The sequence below is a fragment of the Frankliniella occidentalis genome, unplaced genomic scaffold, assembly GCF_000697945.3.
Source record: "Frankliniella occidentalis isolate FOCC.00 unplaced genomic scaffold, Focc_3.1 Scaffold44, whole genome shotgun sequence".
NCBI lineage: Eukaryota > Metazoa > Arthropoda > Insecta > Thysanoptera > Thripidae > Frankliniella > Frankliniella occidentalis.
The window spans coordinates 62530-74619 of record NW_026267174.1 but is presented as its reverse complement, the minus strand read 5'-3'; the positions used below and the strand labels follow the sequence as shown (position 1 = coordinate 74619).

General features: G+C 50.7%; 1 protein-coding gene across 1 annotated transcript in view; it reads left to right on the top strand.

Moving 5' to 3' along the window:
• LOC113206066 (potassium voltage-gated channel subfamily H member 8) overlaps positions 1 to 12090 on the top strand; it is a 121075-nt gene that overhangs the window by 87244 nt on the left and 21741 nt on the right. Inside the window, exons 5-6 of the mRNA XM_052266904.1 lie at positions 4089 to 4238; positions 4329 to 4459. Of these exons, the coding sequence (XP_052122864.1) occupies positions 4089 to 4238; positions 4329 to 4459 (281 nt within the window). The remainder of the gene's footprint in view (positions 1 to 4088; positions 4239 to 4328; positions 4460 to 12090) is intronic.

Sequence of the window (12090 nt, the reverse complement as noted above, 5' to 3'; positions counted from 1 at the left end):
CATCAGTAAGGTAGACCTCGACTGATTTAGGTAAGGGATGAGCTCTAACAGCTAATTTTTGACTGGCACAGCCAATTATTGATTAGAGTAGACAATATAGTGGTTACAGAAGTTTATGTGCTTGTCTGTCCGGATACCAGTCAATATATTAGCTGGCTCAGCGAATCTTTTTTTCCCGTGTTGCGACATATTTTTAAAATCAAAATTACAACAAATGTCGTAAATTCACGAGTGTATACTTTTCACAGTGCACACCTACAAGTGTGGGGAATTCGCACTCTTATGCGTTTCCAGTGTGGGCTCACCGATGACTTGCAGCCTGTCCCCGGGCGACGCGGCGAGGCTGGCCCTGGCGAGGAGGACGCCAGCCAGGCACGCGAAGAGGAGCGCGAGTCTCATGGTGACGAGGAGAAGGGTGCGTGGGGACCACGGTGTAGACACGACGCGGCGGCTGTCACTGCGTCTCTGGCGGCGCTGGGCTGCGGCCCGCACCCAAGTCAACACCGGGTCAGGGGTTATCGGTCTGTGACCCCCCCGGGTACCGCCTTCACCGTCACTCCCATACCCCTTACTCACGTCTCTGTTAGATCTAGCACTAGTTGGTTCTGCTTCGAAGAACTGCGCGAGAGCGCCGTGACATGTTGACACTAATCCATATGGATTTCGAAATTTTCTACGTTCAAGCTGATGTGTTATGGAAAAGACCTTATTAGGTGTTTTTCTAATTTCAAGGCTGTATCCCTTGCCTAAATGGGGATCAGGAAAAGACCAATAAGATAGAGAAACTACGCCTTAGAGCACATAGAACTCCCTCGCCCTTGCATATATTGGGACAACACTCCCTTAATTATGTTTCATCAAGTCTGAAATAGCCTCGGTTCAAGGCCCTTGGGCTTGTTTCAAATATACGATTCTCTGGGTGTACAGCGTGGGGGTTCACTTGTTGTGGTATACTGTGGGAGGGGAGGGGGTTTACTTTACCACATGCAGGCGTTTCCACTGTAGGGGTTGACTATTCGCTCACTTGTATTATTATCAGTGTAGGAGTTCACGGATCGTGTGCATTTGCATTCCACTATTTACTAATTAAAGTAAAAGTGTAAATATCTCATTTTTTTTGTCCTATATTTAACTCTCCTCACCGCACTTCACTAATTCCTGAGGATCACCGTCAACAAGCCCGAAAGGATCGATATCGAAATGAATAACGGAAAGGGCTGTGCAAAGACCAACATCATTATTATGATTGAAGCCTCCAATGTTGTGTGTGTGTGTGTGGGAGGGGTGGGGGCCGGGGCGCACAGTACACTGCACAAAGACGCGCACCTCTCTCGGTGACTGACCCCGGCGCGTCCACACGAGGTCACGGCGGGCCAATTAAATGCGCGTTATTGTCGAGGGATTGCAGCAGCCGTATTGGGATTATCTCGGCATTGACCCTCGCACGGCCCGCCCTGCCTACGTCTGACTCGACCAATATAGGTGAATGAACTCCGCGCGACTCGGTAAATGGATTTAAACAAAGAACAGACGGAGCTGTCGTCAACTGGAACGAAAATGCAATTGTGTTATTTGCGGCCTTTTTTTCCCTTGTAATAATTGTTTCCATTGAGCGTGAATGTTGTGTATGGGGTTGGTGAAATAATCAATTTATAAAAGACTAGGACCGGCCAGGACGTGACAAGCGACCCGCAAATCCAGACAGGGAAGCGACTCTCTATTTTACAGTCCGCTGCAGACACACGAGGGATCAAGTTGTTCGGTGTTTATTACACACTGAATCCTTATGCACTTTGTTGTGCATAAAACTTGCGGAATTTCATACGGCCATAATATTTTGCACAATTTTATGCATAAATATGTATAGTGTGTGCATAATTATGCACATTTTGTATACAATTACGCATAAAAATTTTGTGCATACTTATGGCTGTATAAAATTCTGCAATTTGATGCACAACAAAATGCACAAGGCTTTAGTGTGTACTCTTCAAAAGATGGATAGAACATAGGGGAGGAAGACTAAGGAGTCCAAAACTACCCTTCGTAACGTCTTGAGTTCTCGCAATTTTAATTACTGGTCGTCAGGCTCCGCCACCATTGTCTAATGGTGGCGCGGCGCACGGCTTGCAGACAGGCCTCAGGTCCTCTCGGTTCCAGTTCCCTGGCCCCTGCCGCCCTCTCCACTCACCCGCTCGTAAATGTGCCATGAGTGCTTTCATATCGCGATGATAAAATAATGCGCGTGAGACTCTTCTTCTCTCTCATTCGCGTTCGACGTAAGGCTGCATCCTCCTCTCTCCCCCTTTTTTTTCTTTTTTCCCCATCTCTCTTTCCCTCTTCCCCCACCCCCTCCTCTCCCTCCGGCCCCTCCCCTCGCGTTTCGCTGAAATGCAATGAGGCCATCGGGGCGCGATGGGTTACTCACGCTCAAGTAGCCGCCGGTCTATTGTGTCACGCCAGTGACACAGTCAACGATAAAAAGAGGGCTTTGCGCAGCGTGCCCAGGCGCCCAGGTGTTTGTGCCTCCCACACACGCTCTTGCAGACCCTGCCTGAACACAGGACATCGTTCCTTTGAAACGCGATGAAAATTTCATTTTGTAGATAATTTTTTTAAAGAGGCGAATGTGGAGGTGTGGGATTTATTGGGAAAATGAAGACAATGAGTGTTTAGACGTCTTGTGTGGTGTCCCATGACGTGGTCTAGATATGACTGCATCTAAAATATCATCACACTTTCAATTTATCTAGGTATAAAGAGTTATTATTTTGGGACTGTGTTTCGGACGCATCATCCAACCATTGTGCTACCTCGTCGTTTGCTTACCACACGCGCCACGTGCCTCCCGCGTGCAATTTTATTTTCGCCGTGAGGAATCCGCCGCAACTCCCCTTCTTATTATTACGTTTTCGTTATTCCGGACGGAGTTTTCCGCGTTTACAGCCCCATAAAACCACATTTACCGAGCATTTACTGTGCGGAGGGCGGGGGGAATAACACGGCGATGGCGCGTGATTACGCCGTTCCGCTGGGCGATGACGTCACTCGCTCACATATCCGGCCGGATGGTGGTTTTTCCATAACGTTGTCCGTTAAACGACACCATAAACCCCAGGGATTTGTATATTTATTATGATATATTATGCTGCTGACCCGTTGGCACGTGGACGGACGAGGCGCAGCAGCCCGCTTTAGCCATGTCCACAAGGAGGAAGAATGAAAACTGGGCTGAGTTCTACCATTTAAGTTGAGCTAATGAGAAGGCTAAGTACTACTGACTAAAGATCATGAAAATGAGTCGAGTACATACTGCGGGACTAAAACCTATGATTGGGATGAACTAAAGCTAATGATTGAGCTGAGTACTACTGGGCTAAAGCTAACGAATGGTGCCCTATTTTGTAATTTCCACCGCACACATCGGCTTGACATCGGACTCGGCCAGGTCTGTTTTGCTCGGTACTGCTTGCTGCGGCTCAGTCGTCGCTTCCATGTCTGCTCGGGGGGGCTTTATCTTTTCCCGGTCCCCTTTCCCATTTCGCCTGCTGATCCTGCGTAATGCGGGGACTTGCTGCACAGGACGGGGCCGCCAGCGCCCGCCTCCGTCCTTCGCCTCCAGCCCGCGCTGTCCTCTCGGCGTGCACCTGCTGCTCGGTGCCCCCCCCCCCCCTGGCATTTTAGGGTGTGCAATCTTGCTTAACTAGCAGACCTCTCTGTTCTCTGGCTGCCTGTGAGGGGGCAGGCGGAAATATGAGGCGAGGTGGGTTATGTCTAAGACTGCTTTCTCCTTACTCCGTTGTGATCCAGGAAGAAATCTGGAATCTTCCTTACCGTTGGGTCTCAGGTTGAAAGCAACTCCGTCCGCAAACGTTTATAATTTCCTTATTTGAACTGAATATCTTAGATTCGTTACCAGTGGAATTTAAAACTTTTATTTTGATTTGACTCTCTACTTTATGTTTCTTTCGATTAAAATCAGGTTGTCCGACCCGCGGACTCCTGCTTGTCAAAGAGATTCTGCAATATGTACCGTATCGATCCGGAGCTCCGCGGGTAATCAGAGGTGATGCTGTTTGATGTTGCAGGCGTCCGCTTCTGGTGCCTGCTCGACATCGTACCCATCAAGAACGAGAAGAGGGAAGTGGTCCTGTTCCTGGCGAGCCACAAGGATATCACTCACTCCAAGGAAGGGCCGCAGCAGACCTCGGACGACGAGGACGACGACTATGAGAACGGTACGTGGTCGTAGTGGACGGTCCGGAGAAGAGGGCGCGGACACTTGATCTTGTTGTCATCTCTCATCACGCCCCCCTTCTCGGTCACAGATGCCAACGGTAACCTGGACCCAGAGGCACCGCCGGCGAACTACGAGCGGAGAAGGTCGCGGGCCGTGCTGTACCAGCTGTCGGGGCACTACAAGCAGGACAAGATCAAGTCCAAGATCAAGCTCAACAACGTGAGTACATTACTTAATGCGACGCGGCAGGCTCTGCTCGGACCTTATTTCAACGCGTCGTCGCCCCTCTCCAGCAGTCCCGCGGCTAAAAAGTCACGTCAAAGTTGTGGCCGCCGGTCGATCAACAACCCCTGCTCCGCAGCGCCCCATTGCCTCTCCATGAGTTACGATTGTTGTGTACCGCTGCCGTCGCCGCCGTCTCCCTTGCATCTCTCTCCCTCCCTCTCTTTCTTCTCTTCCCGACCTCCCCTCTCCTTTCGCCCGCTACCCGTCGTCGACCTCCTCCGTGACTGAAAGGACAAGCTTGAGGAACTTGCCCCATTGTGCCGAATTGAATCGAGCAGAGGCCGTATACCCGCCCACCTCTCCCTCTCTCTCTCCTTTTCTTCTCCTCTCGTTGGCCTCTCCCTCTCTCTCTCTCTTCCATCCCCCTCCCCTTCTCCTATTCAGTCGCATGGCGAAGCAGCTGTACCCTGTTCCTCGGAGGCGTGCGAAGAAAAAAATGAGAACATGACGACGTAAACCGATGTAGGGGGGAATTCTTTGGGTAATTGAATTGTGCAAGCGCCCCCCTCGATTGAATGCCGTTCCTTTCACTGGAGGTGGTAGGTGGTGCTACGTTACTCGTGATGCCCCGTTTTGGATGTGTTTTTTTTTTCCCGCGCACCGTGTCGACAAAACGAAGGTTTCCTTATAAAGACTTTTGAACCACGGCTGGGGTCGTCGACCCCCCCGCGGCGTCGCCACTCCTGCGAAGCCGCGACGCCGGCCCCGCCCTCACCGCACGGCGTCGCGCCGCGCCCCACCGGCCCCACACCACCCCCTCACCCTAGCGGGCCCCCGGGGCGCATCAGTCTTCGGGGGAGAGTCCGTGGAGCCGGCGGCGTGCCCTCCAGGAGCACCCGTCCTCCATCAGCCCTCCGCGGCAGCTCTCCAGCGCGCCGGCCGGTCTGGCGCGGGGCCTCTCAAACAGCTGTTGCACAGGGGTGCGCCTGGAACACGAATCACGTCTTATGGGCATAGTTTGTATCGCCCTGGAACCAACCGGGCCGAGCAGAAGCCTCCAGGGGCTCCAGGGGGGGGGGGGCGTCGGCGCCATATCTAAATAAGTACGAGACCGTCAGACGATGTCAGGTAAAAGGTTCATATTGTTCTGAAATTGCCGTCTCGTTTGACTTTGTCCAATGTAGCAGATGCTATCGTTTCTCTCATGTATAATTTATCTTGACTTTTTTTCCTGGGCGACCCCCCCGCACGAAATTGTGATAAAGGACCCGGGTCAGACCTGAGTTTGAAACGGATGATCGCATGGAAGAGAAAGAAGATCGGGAGAGACGGGAGCGGTTCCAGGCCAGCTCAAAAGGTGGTGCCAACGAAGAAATTATTTTGCCCAACCATCACAGAGCAAGATCGTTATGGTCGGGGGAAAGGAGAGACACAGAGAAAGAGAGACAGACAGACAAAGAAGTATGGTCAAGAGGTTGAGTGGAGATCCTGGGAGGAGGCTCACCAGCTGCTTACCTTCTAATCCTCCGTTGAATGGCGCTAAGGCCTAATGGAAGTAAAAACGTTATTTCTACTAAGCGGCTACGTCTGGGCGCCACGGCACCACGGGAAGGGATGGAGGGACAGGGAGAGACGTAGGGAAGAGGGAGAGAGGAGGGGAAAATATTCAATCCATCAGATAGCATAATTCCCCCCCCCCCCAAAAAAAGAAAGATATGCAAAAGAAAGGTCTTTCTTCCTCCCCGTTTGATACGCTTTCTCCCCGCCGGCCACTCTTCCTCTCGTGTATTCCCCTTTCCTTCTTCCTCCTTCCTTCCTTCCTCCTTTCTCCTTTCTCCTTTCTCCTTTCTCCCTCCTCTCTCCCCCCTCCCCGGTCACACCCGCCTGCCTCCTGCAGGAGACAGGATGATGCAGTGCGGAAGCACAAGCTTGTTGGGGAGCGCGCCGAGGAGTCATGCGCGCCCGCCGCGCGGCGCCGCCCCGCCCCCTCCACTCTCAACCTCCATGACTCTGCGCTGCTGTCACTCAAAACCGCCGCCCTTTTGCGCGAATCTCATGGGATCCCTGCCATCACCGCCGCGGCCATGAGCGCCACGACGAGAGAGGTGCGCAGCGGCTGCTCGTGGCGGCGCGGCGAGGGGTTGAAAACTACAATTTCGCGGCAGAGAAGGGCCTCGCGCGTCGTCGTACGCTCGCGGGCCTCGGAAACGGGTCGACTCCGTAAGTCTGATGGGGTTGCTTCATGTAGCGTTACTTGGTACAGAGCAAAACCAACTGGAAAAAGCATTCCACTGTTTTGGGCGGAAATTCTCCTGAAATAAGAGTCTTGATGTAGAAAAGTTTTTGTTTGCTCTAATTCACAGCTAAGTCGTTGTACCTATATATAGCAAATGTTAGTGCACTGGTGTAAAATCGGCAACTTATGCGCTACCCTTGTTTTTGGCCGTGTGAGGGAGTTGATGGGCCCGGAGCGATAACACACGATGGGGTCAAGAGCGAGGGGGCCTCAACTCCGGCAATCTGGTGTACACCCACCCCGGCAATCTACGATAATCTTCGGCAATCTCTAAGTAATCGGCTGCAAAAGCCATGCTTTTTGCCTACAGTCAGGCTGACATTAGAGTGTTTTGCCTATAGTTACAGGCGGGTTATGCCCTTAAAGCTAAGTATTTGTCAAGCAATCTGGCAATCTTGGCAATCTGGTGTACATAAGGGAGTTGAGGCCCCCTCGGTCAAAGAGGCTCATTTTCAAAATCAGCGCTTCCTTTGCTGTCACGATTCGCTTTTATTCTTCGTGTAAAATTTTTTTATGGCGACCTTGCCACACGTGTACGTGTCTGTTTATTATTGACAGAGTTTCACCTTCAGCAGGTTCGATTATCATCGGGGGAATGGCCTTGATTTATGCCTAATCAGCGACAGTTTGCATATCGACCGCACAACCGCCCGCGGCCGGTGTATGGCGCACTAATTTCGTTTGGACAGAGTGGACGCGATGTGGCGGGGCGGGGCGGGGCGTGGCGGGAGTCGACGCGACGCGTGCTTCTCCTTTCCGCTTCAATTACACCCCAATGAGCTCAACAAGTATGCGGAGAATTGGAGAAAGGGAGACCGCTGATCAGGGGGAGAGAGGATAGGTCGGAAAAGGGGACGGGGGGGGGGGGGCAGAGTTGAGCAGTTCGGCGTATTTGGTAGTGCCGAACTGCCGAACGCTCTGGTACAACAGATGCGATTACACTTCTGTTGTGAGGGGGCTGGTGGGTGGTATGGGCGTGGTGGGGCTGAGAATCATGCCTGCGTCTTGTTTGCTCTGAGCCTGTTTGCCGCTTGTCTGCCGCAGAGGCCCCGTGTGTGTCGTACCCAGCACCCCCCACACCCACCACACCCCTCAACTGTGCCCTCCCCCCTCACCACCACACCCCTCAACCATGCCCCCCTACACAACCCCACCAAGCCCCCACCACACCCCAACCACACACTCCCACCGCTCAACCCCTTTTTCCTTATGCACGGCTCTCCTCGGTGACCATTCTCTTGGTTTGTCCGTCCGTTATTCGCCCTGCGAATGGCCAGTTCCATCCGTCCGGTCCTATGCCTGCAGGGCTAATCTAGCATTCTGGCATTATGTATGTCGCACGGGAGTTAGTAATTAAAACGGGAAGAAATTTAACTTTACTCTTTCTGTTTTTGGTGAGAAACTATACTCTTTTTTGGGCCGTACTGTTCCTGTTCTAATGGTAAAACATAATAATAACGGCTTAACGCTTACTTAACGCCGGTCCCATATAATGAGGTAATTCGGTATCCTGATTTCATATCGTGCCTTTTTTTTTTGGGGGGGGGCTAGCTGGGGCGCAGGGGATGGTCCGCTTTTGGACTGACGTCCCACCTAAGTTGCCGTTGATTCAAGTTCATGTGAACTGACGTCGTATAACCCTCATTGAAGTTGAAGAAAGTACGTACGTATTTTCGCAAATTGATTTGGAAAATTACGGAGGCTAGGCGCCTGCGAGACGCAGGGTACGCCATCCCGCAGAACACGCATGCACTTGAGACGAGATGTTGCCTACCTACTAGGCGCTTATAAGAGCTTGCAGGGGACTCAACTTGGTAAATTCGTAACGGCGAATGACGAACGTACTTTCTAGATGATCCCTCAGGTCACTAGTATGTCTGCCAGTACAGTTCTCCCGCCCGGGCAACCCAAATCCCAGAAAGCGTTCTGGTAGCATCTGGCAAATTTCTGTGAAATACAAGTAATTTTACTTGTAATAATTTCATTGAAGTTGTTCACGTTCACCTGTCATTTTTGGGAGTATTAGAAAACACTGCTCTGCAAATCTAACTGTATGACAACTTGACTGTTTAAACTGCAAAAGTAAAAGGCCTTAAGTTTAAACCGTCAAACTAGCCCTATGCAGTTTGTGCAGTTGAAACTGTACAACTCTTCAGTTTCGCACTTTAAACTGTAAGACTTTTAGTTTTGCAGTTTAACTGTCAAGTTGTAATTCATAGATTTGCAGAGCGTTTTTGCAGTGACCGACAAACTTCATTGTTAGGTGAATCCATGCACCCCGTCTTAGCCTTTTACCTACATTTATTGACGAAAGGTGAAACTAAAATTGCCATAATTTCTCCGTGAGACGGCGCTGCTGGAACAGGTCGCTGCCCGCCTGCGCGAGAGCTGCGCGTCGCAAGGCTGCTTTCCGCCTCGTGCCCCTTGAGCTTCCTTGGCAGCTGTCCAAAGTCCCGATGATATCCCAGGTGCCCTGCTGGGTGGCTGCCGCCGAGGCTGCCGCTGCCGTAGTTGGAAGAGCAGACCATTAACTGGCTTTGCCTGAGCCCGACTTGCTTGGGTATCAGGCGCCTTACACTGTCATAGTGAGCATCTCGAACCAGACGGCGGGGGCCATAGTTAGTGTGACGTGACTTATTCAAAGATGACACAACCGCAAAGGCGAGTAAATAATATAAATACACGTGGTGATAGTAACGGCACTCTAAGGAAATATTGAGTAATCTTTTGTCAAGGAACTTAATACTTAACTCGTATTGAAGGCGTTACCAGGTGCGACTGACCACCTGATATGTTTTAACAAAGCGAAGAATCAAAAAACAAAAATGTAGTTATTTAACAGTACAAGTAAAGTGTTGTGCTACACAATTGCTTATGACAATAAGCCTTTTTTTCTGTTTTTGTTTTTTTGCTTCACCCGACAAAGCCAGAGTAAGTTGCACTGTGAAAAATATCCTCGTAAATTTACGACATTTATTGTAATTTTGCTTTTCAAAATATGTCGTAAATTTACGACAGCCCATTCTTGCTCGTCGGTCAATTCCAAGTCGATAGGGAGTGTTTGTAAATTTACAGTTTGTAATTGTAAGTTTACGACTTGAATCATGGAAAATTTTCCCGTGACACTTACGAGTATTTTTCGAAAAATACAGTGTTGGCAATAGGTTTCCACGACCCCACGAGACATCCTCAGCCCATCAGCACCGAGAAGCAAGCAAGCAGTGCTTAGGAATAGACCAATAACGGCACGTAGTTTGTCACTCGTGTCCCCGTGTCATAACCCCTCCCTCCTGCACCCTTCGCCGACCCCTGCCCCCCGTCCTCCCGTCCTAACCGCGCGCTCTCTTGTCAAGTTGCGTCGCGCCGTGATTGGGCCGAGGGGAGGAGAGGTAAAGAAAAAGTAAATGACATCATCACTCCACCAAACTGAGACGGGAGCGACGTCCTTGCCCAGCAGCTCACGTGCTCTGCCGCACACAAACCCGACGAGTCGTGAAACAAGGCCCCTTTTACACCTGCGACTGCAAGGGGTCCCTCACTCTCCAACACTGAAAACCTTTGAGTCAGGTGTCGTGCTCGAAGTTAGTAAGACAATTTTGCCTCGCTCAATCAGAGCGATGACTATAAGGCTCACCCTATTTGAGTCCTATGCACCGAATTCTCACTCAGGAGGAGTAAGATTTCCCTGACCTCACCCAATTGCAGTGAGGAACCTCACCCTCACTGGGTGAGGACCGCAAATTATGACTCAAATTGACTGAGAGTAAGATATCTCGCTCACAGGAGAGTAAGATTTTTTGTGTCCCTGCTGATCTCACACTCCTGAGAGTAAGATATCTTACTCTAGCATTTTTAGTGACGTGTACAGTGAGTTGCGCGAGTATTGGAGAGTATTGGCGAGTATTCCTTGATTTTTTCGTGAGTTTTCGCGAGTTCTCGCGAGTATTTGCGAGTGTCTTTCCTCATGTACAACGAGTTGGTGATTGCGAGACCCCCCGAATCACTGTCACTTCGCGTAATGCAAAACAAAAGAGACGTTTTGGCTGTGTCATTTCGAAACGCATTGAAGGATAGTGACAGTCTTCCTATCACGCAGCATTTCACTGCGCTATGGTAAAGCACGTTTGCAAAATTTGCACGCCAACGTCTGCAGGTCATGATTTTTTACATTACATAGCTGCAGATGCACATTTGCGTGCACTGAAAACTTAGAGTGCAACTTCTAAATACATGGAAGTACACTTTAGTGCGTTCAATCTAAGGAAGAGTAATACAGGAATTGCACACTTCTTGCAGCAAATGCCGGCAAATGCGTACACCTACCGACCCTGAACACTTGCGACTGCACAACCGCGAAGTTGCACATTTACCAGTGTTAAGTGTATTGTGCACATGTTTGACGTTTTGCACACCAATTGACATAGTCAGACATGTCGAAAATTTGCACAAGTGAACTTGAACATAAATTTGACGTGCAAGATTAAACAATTGTTGTACCTGTGTACGTGTATTTTGTGCATTAAAACAACGTGCAGTAGAGCGTACCAGCCCTGCAAGCTGAGGTCGGCAGGGCCTCCAGCACCACGGGCCTAGCCGGGCCCAGCAGGGCCCAGCCCAATAAGGCGAGGTGGCGAGTGGGCTGTGGGCTGGCGGCGGCGGCTCCCCGGGGCGGGGCGGGGCGGGGTGGGGTGGGGCGAGGCCTCCAAGGGGAGCTAAACTGCAAGCCTGATTAACTCGCCGGCAGGGCATCACGGCACCGTCCTCGTTCTACGTAACGCTGCAGGAACACCGCCTTGGGTTTGGAGCTTTTGTTTTGGGCCTGCTGATGATTCCAAACTGGCATCTATACACTGCAAACGAAATACATTGTATACGATGTTTTCCTCACTTTTTATTCGGGAAATTATAGCAGTTAGGTCCTGGTAAAATCAACTAAGAACATATTTTTAGATACAATATCAACAAATTTTCGACTTAGGTTTTTGTTCACAAAATCCTTTTTTAAGTTTGTGCTTAAAGTATTTTTGTGAGACGTCTCTTGTAAATGAAGTTTACTTTGAACATTCTCCCTGGGTGGGTGTTGAGAAGTTAGGAGTTGGGTGGGAAGCGGAAGCCACTTCTCGCACTTCGGCCCGTGTCCATGCCTCGCATTATCCGACAGCCGAGCCCAACAGGTACAACTATTTCCACTCCCAGCTCGCGCCAGCAGCCGGCCGCGCCTCTCACCGACCTGTCCGCTTTGACCCCGCCCTCAGATTCCTCTGGGGAGGTCGGTCATCTCCTCTGACTCTCCCTTACCCCCACATCCCACCCTTTACCCCCACCAGCC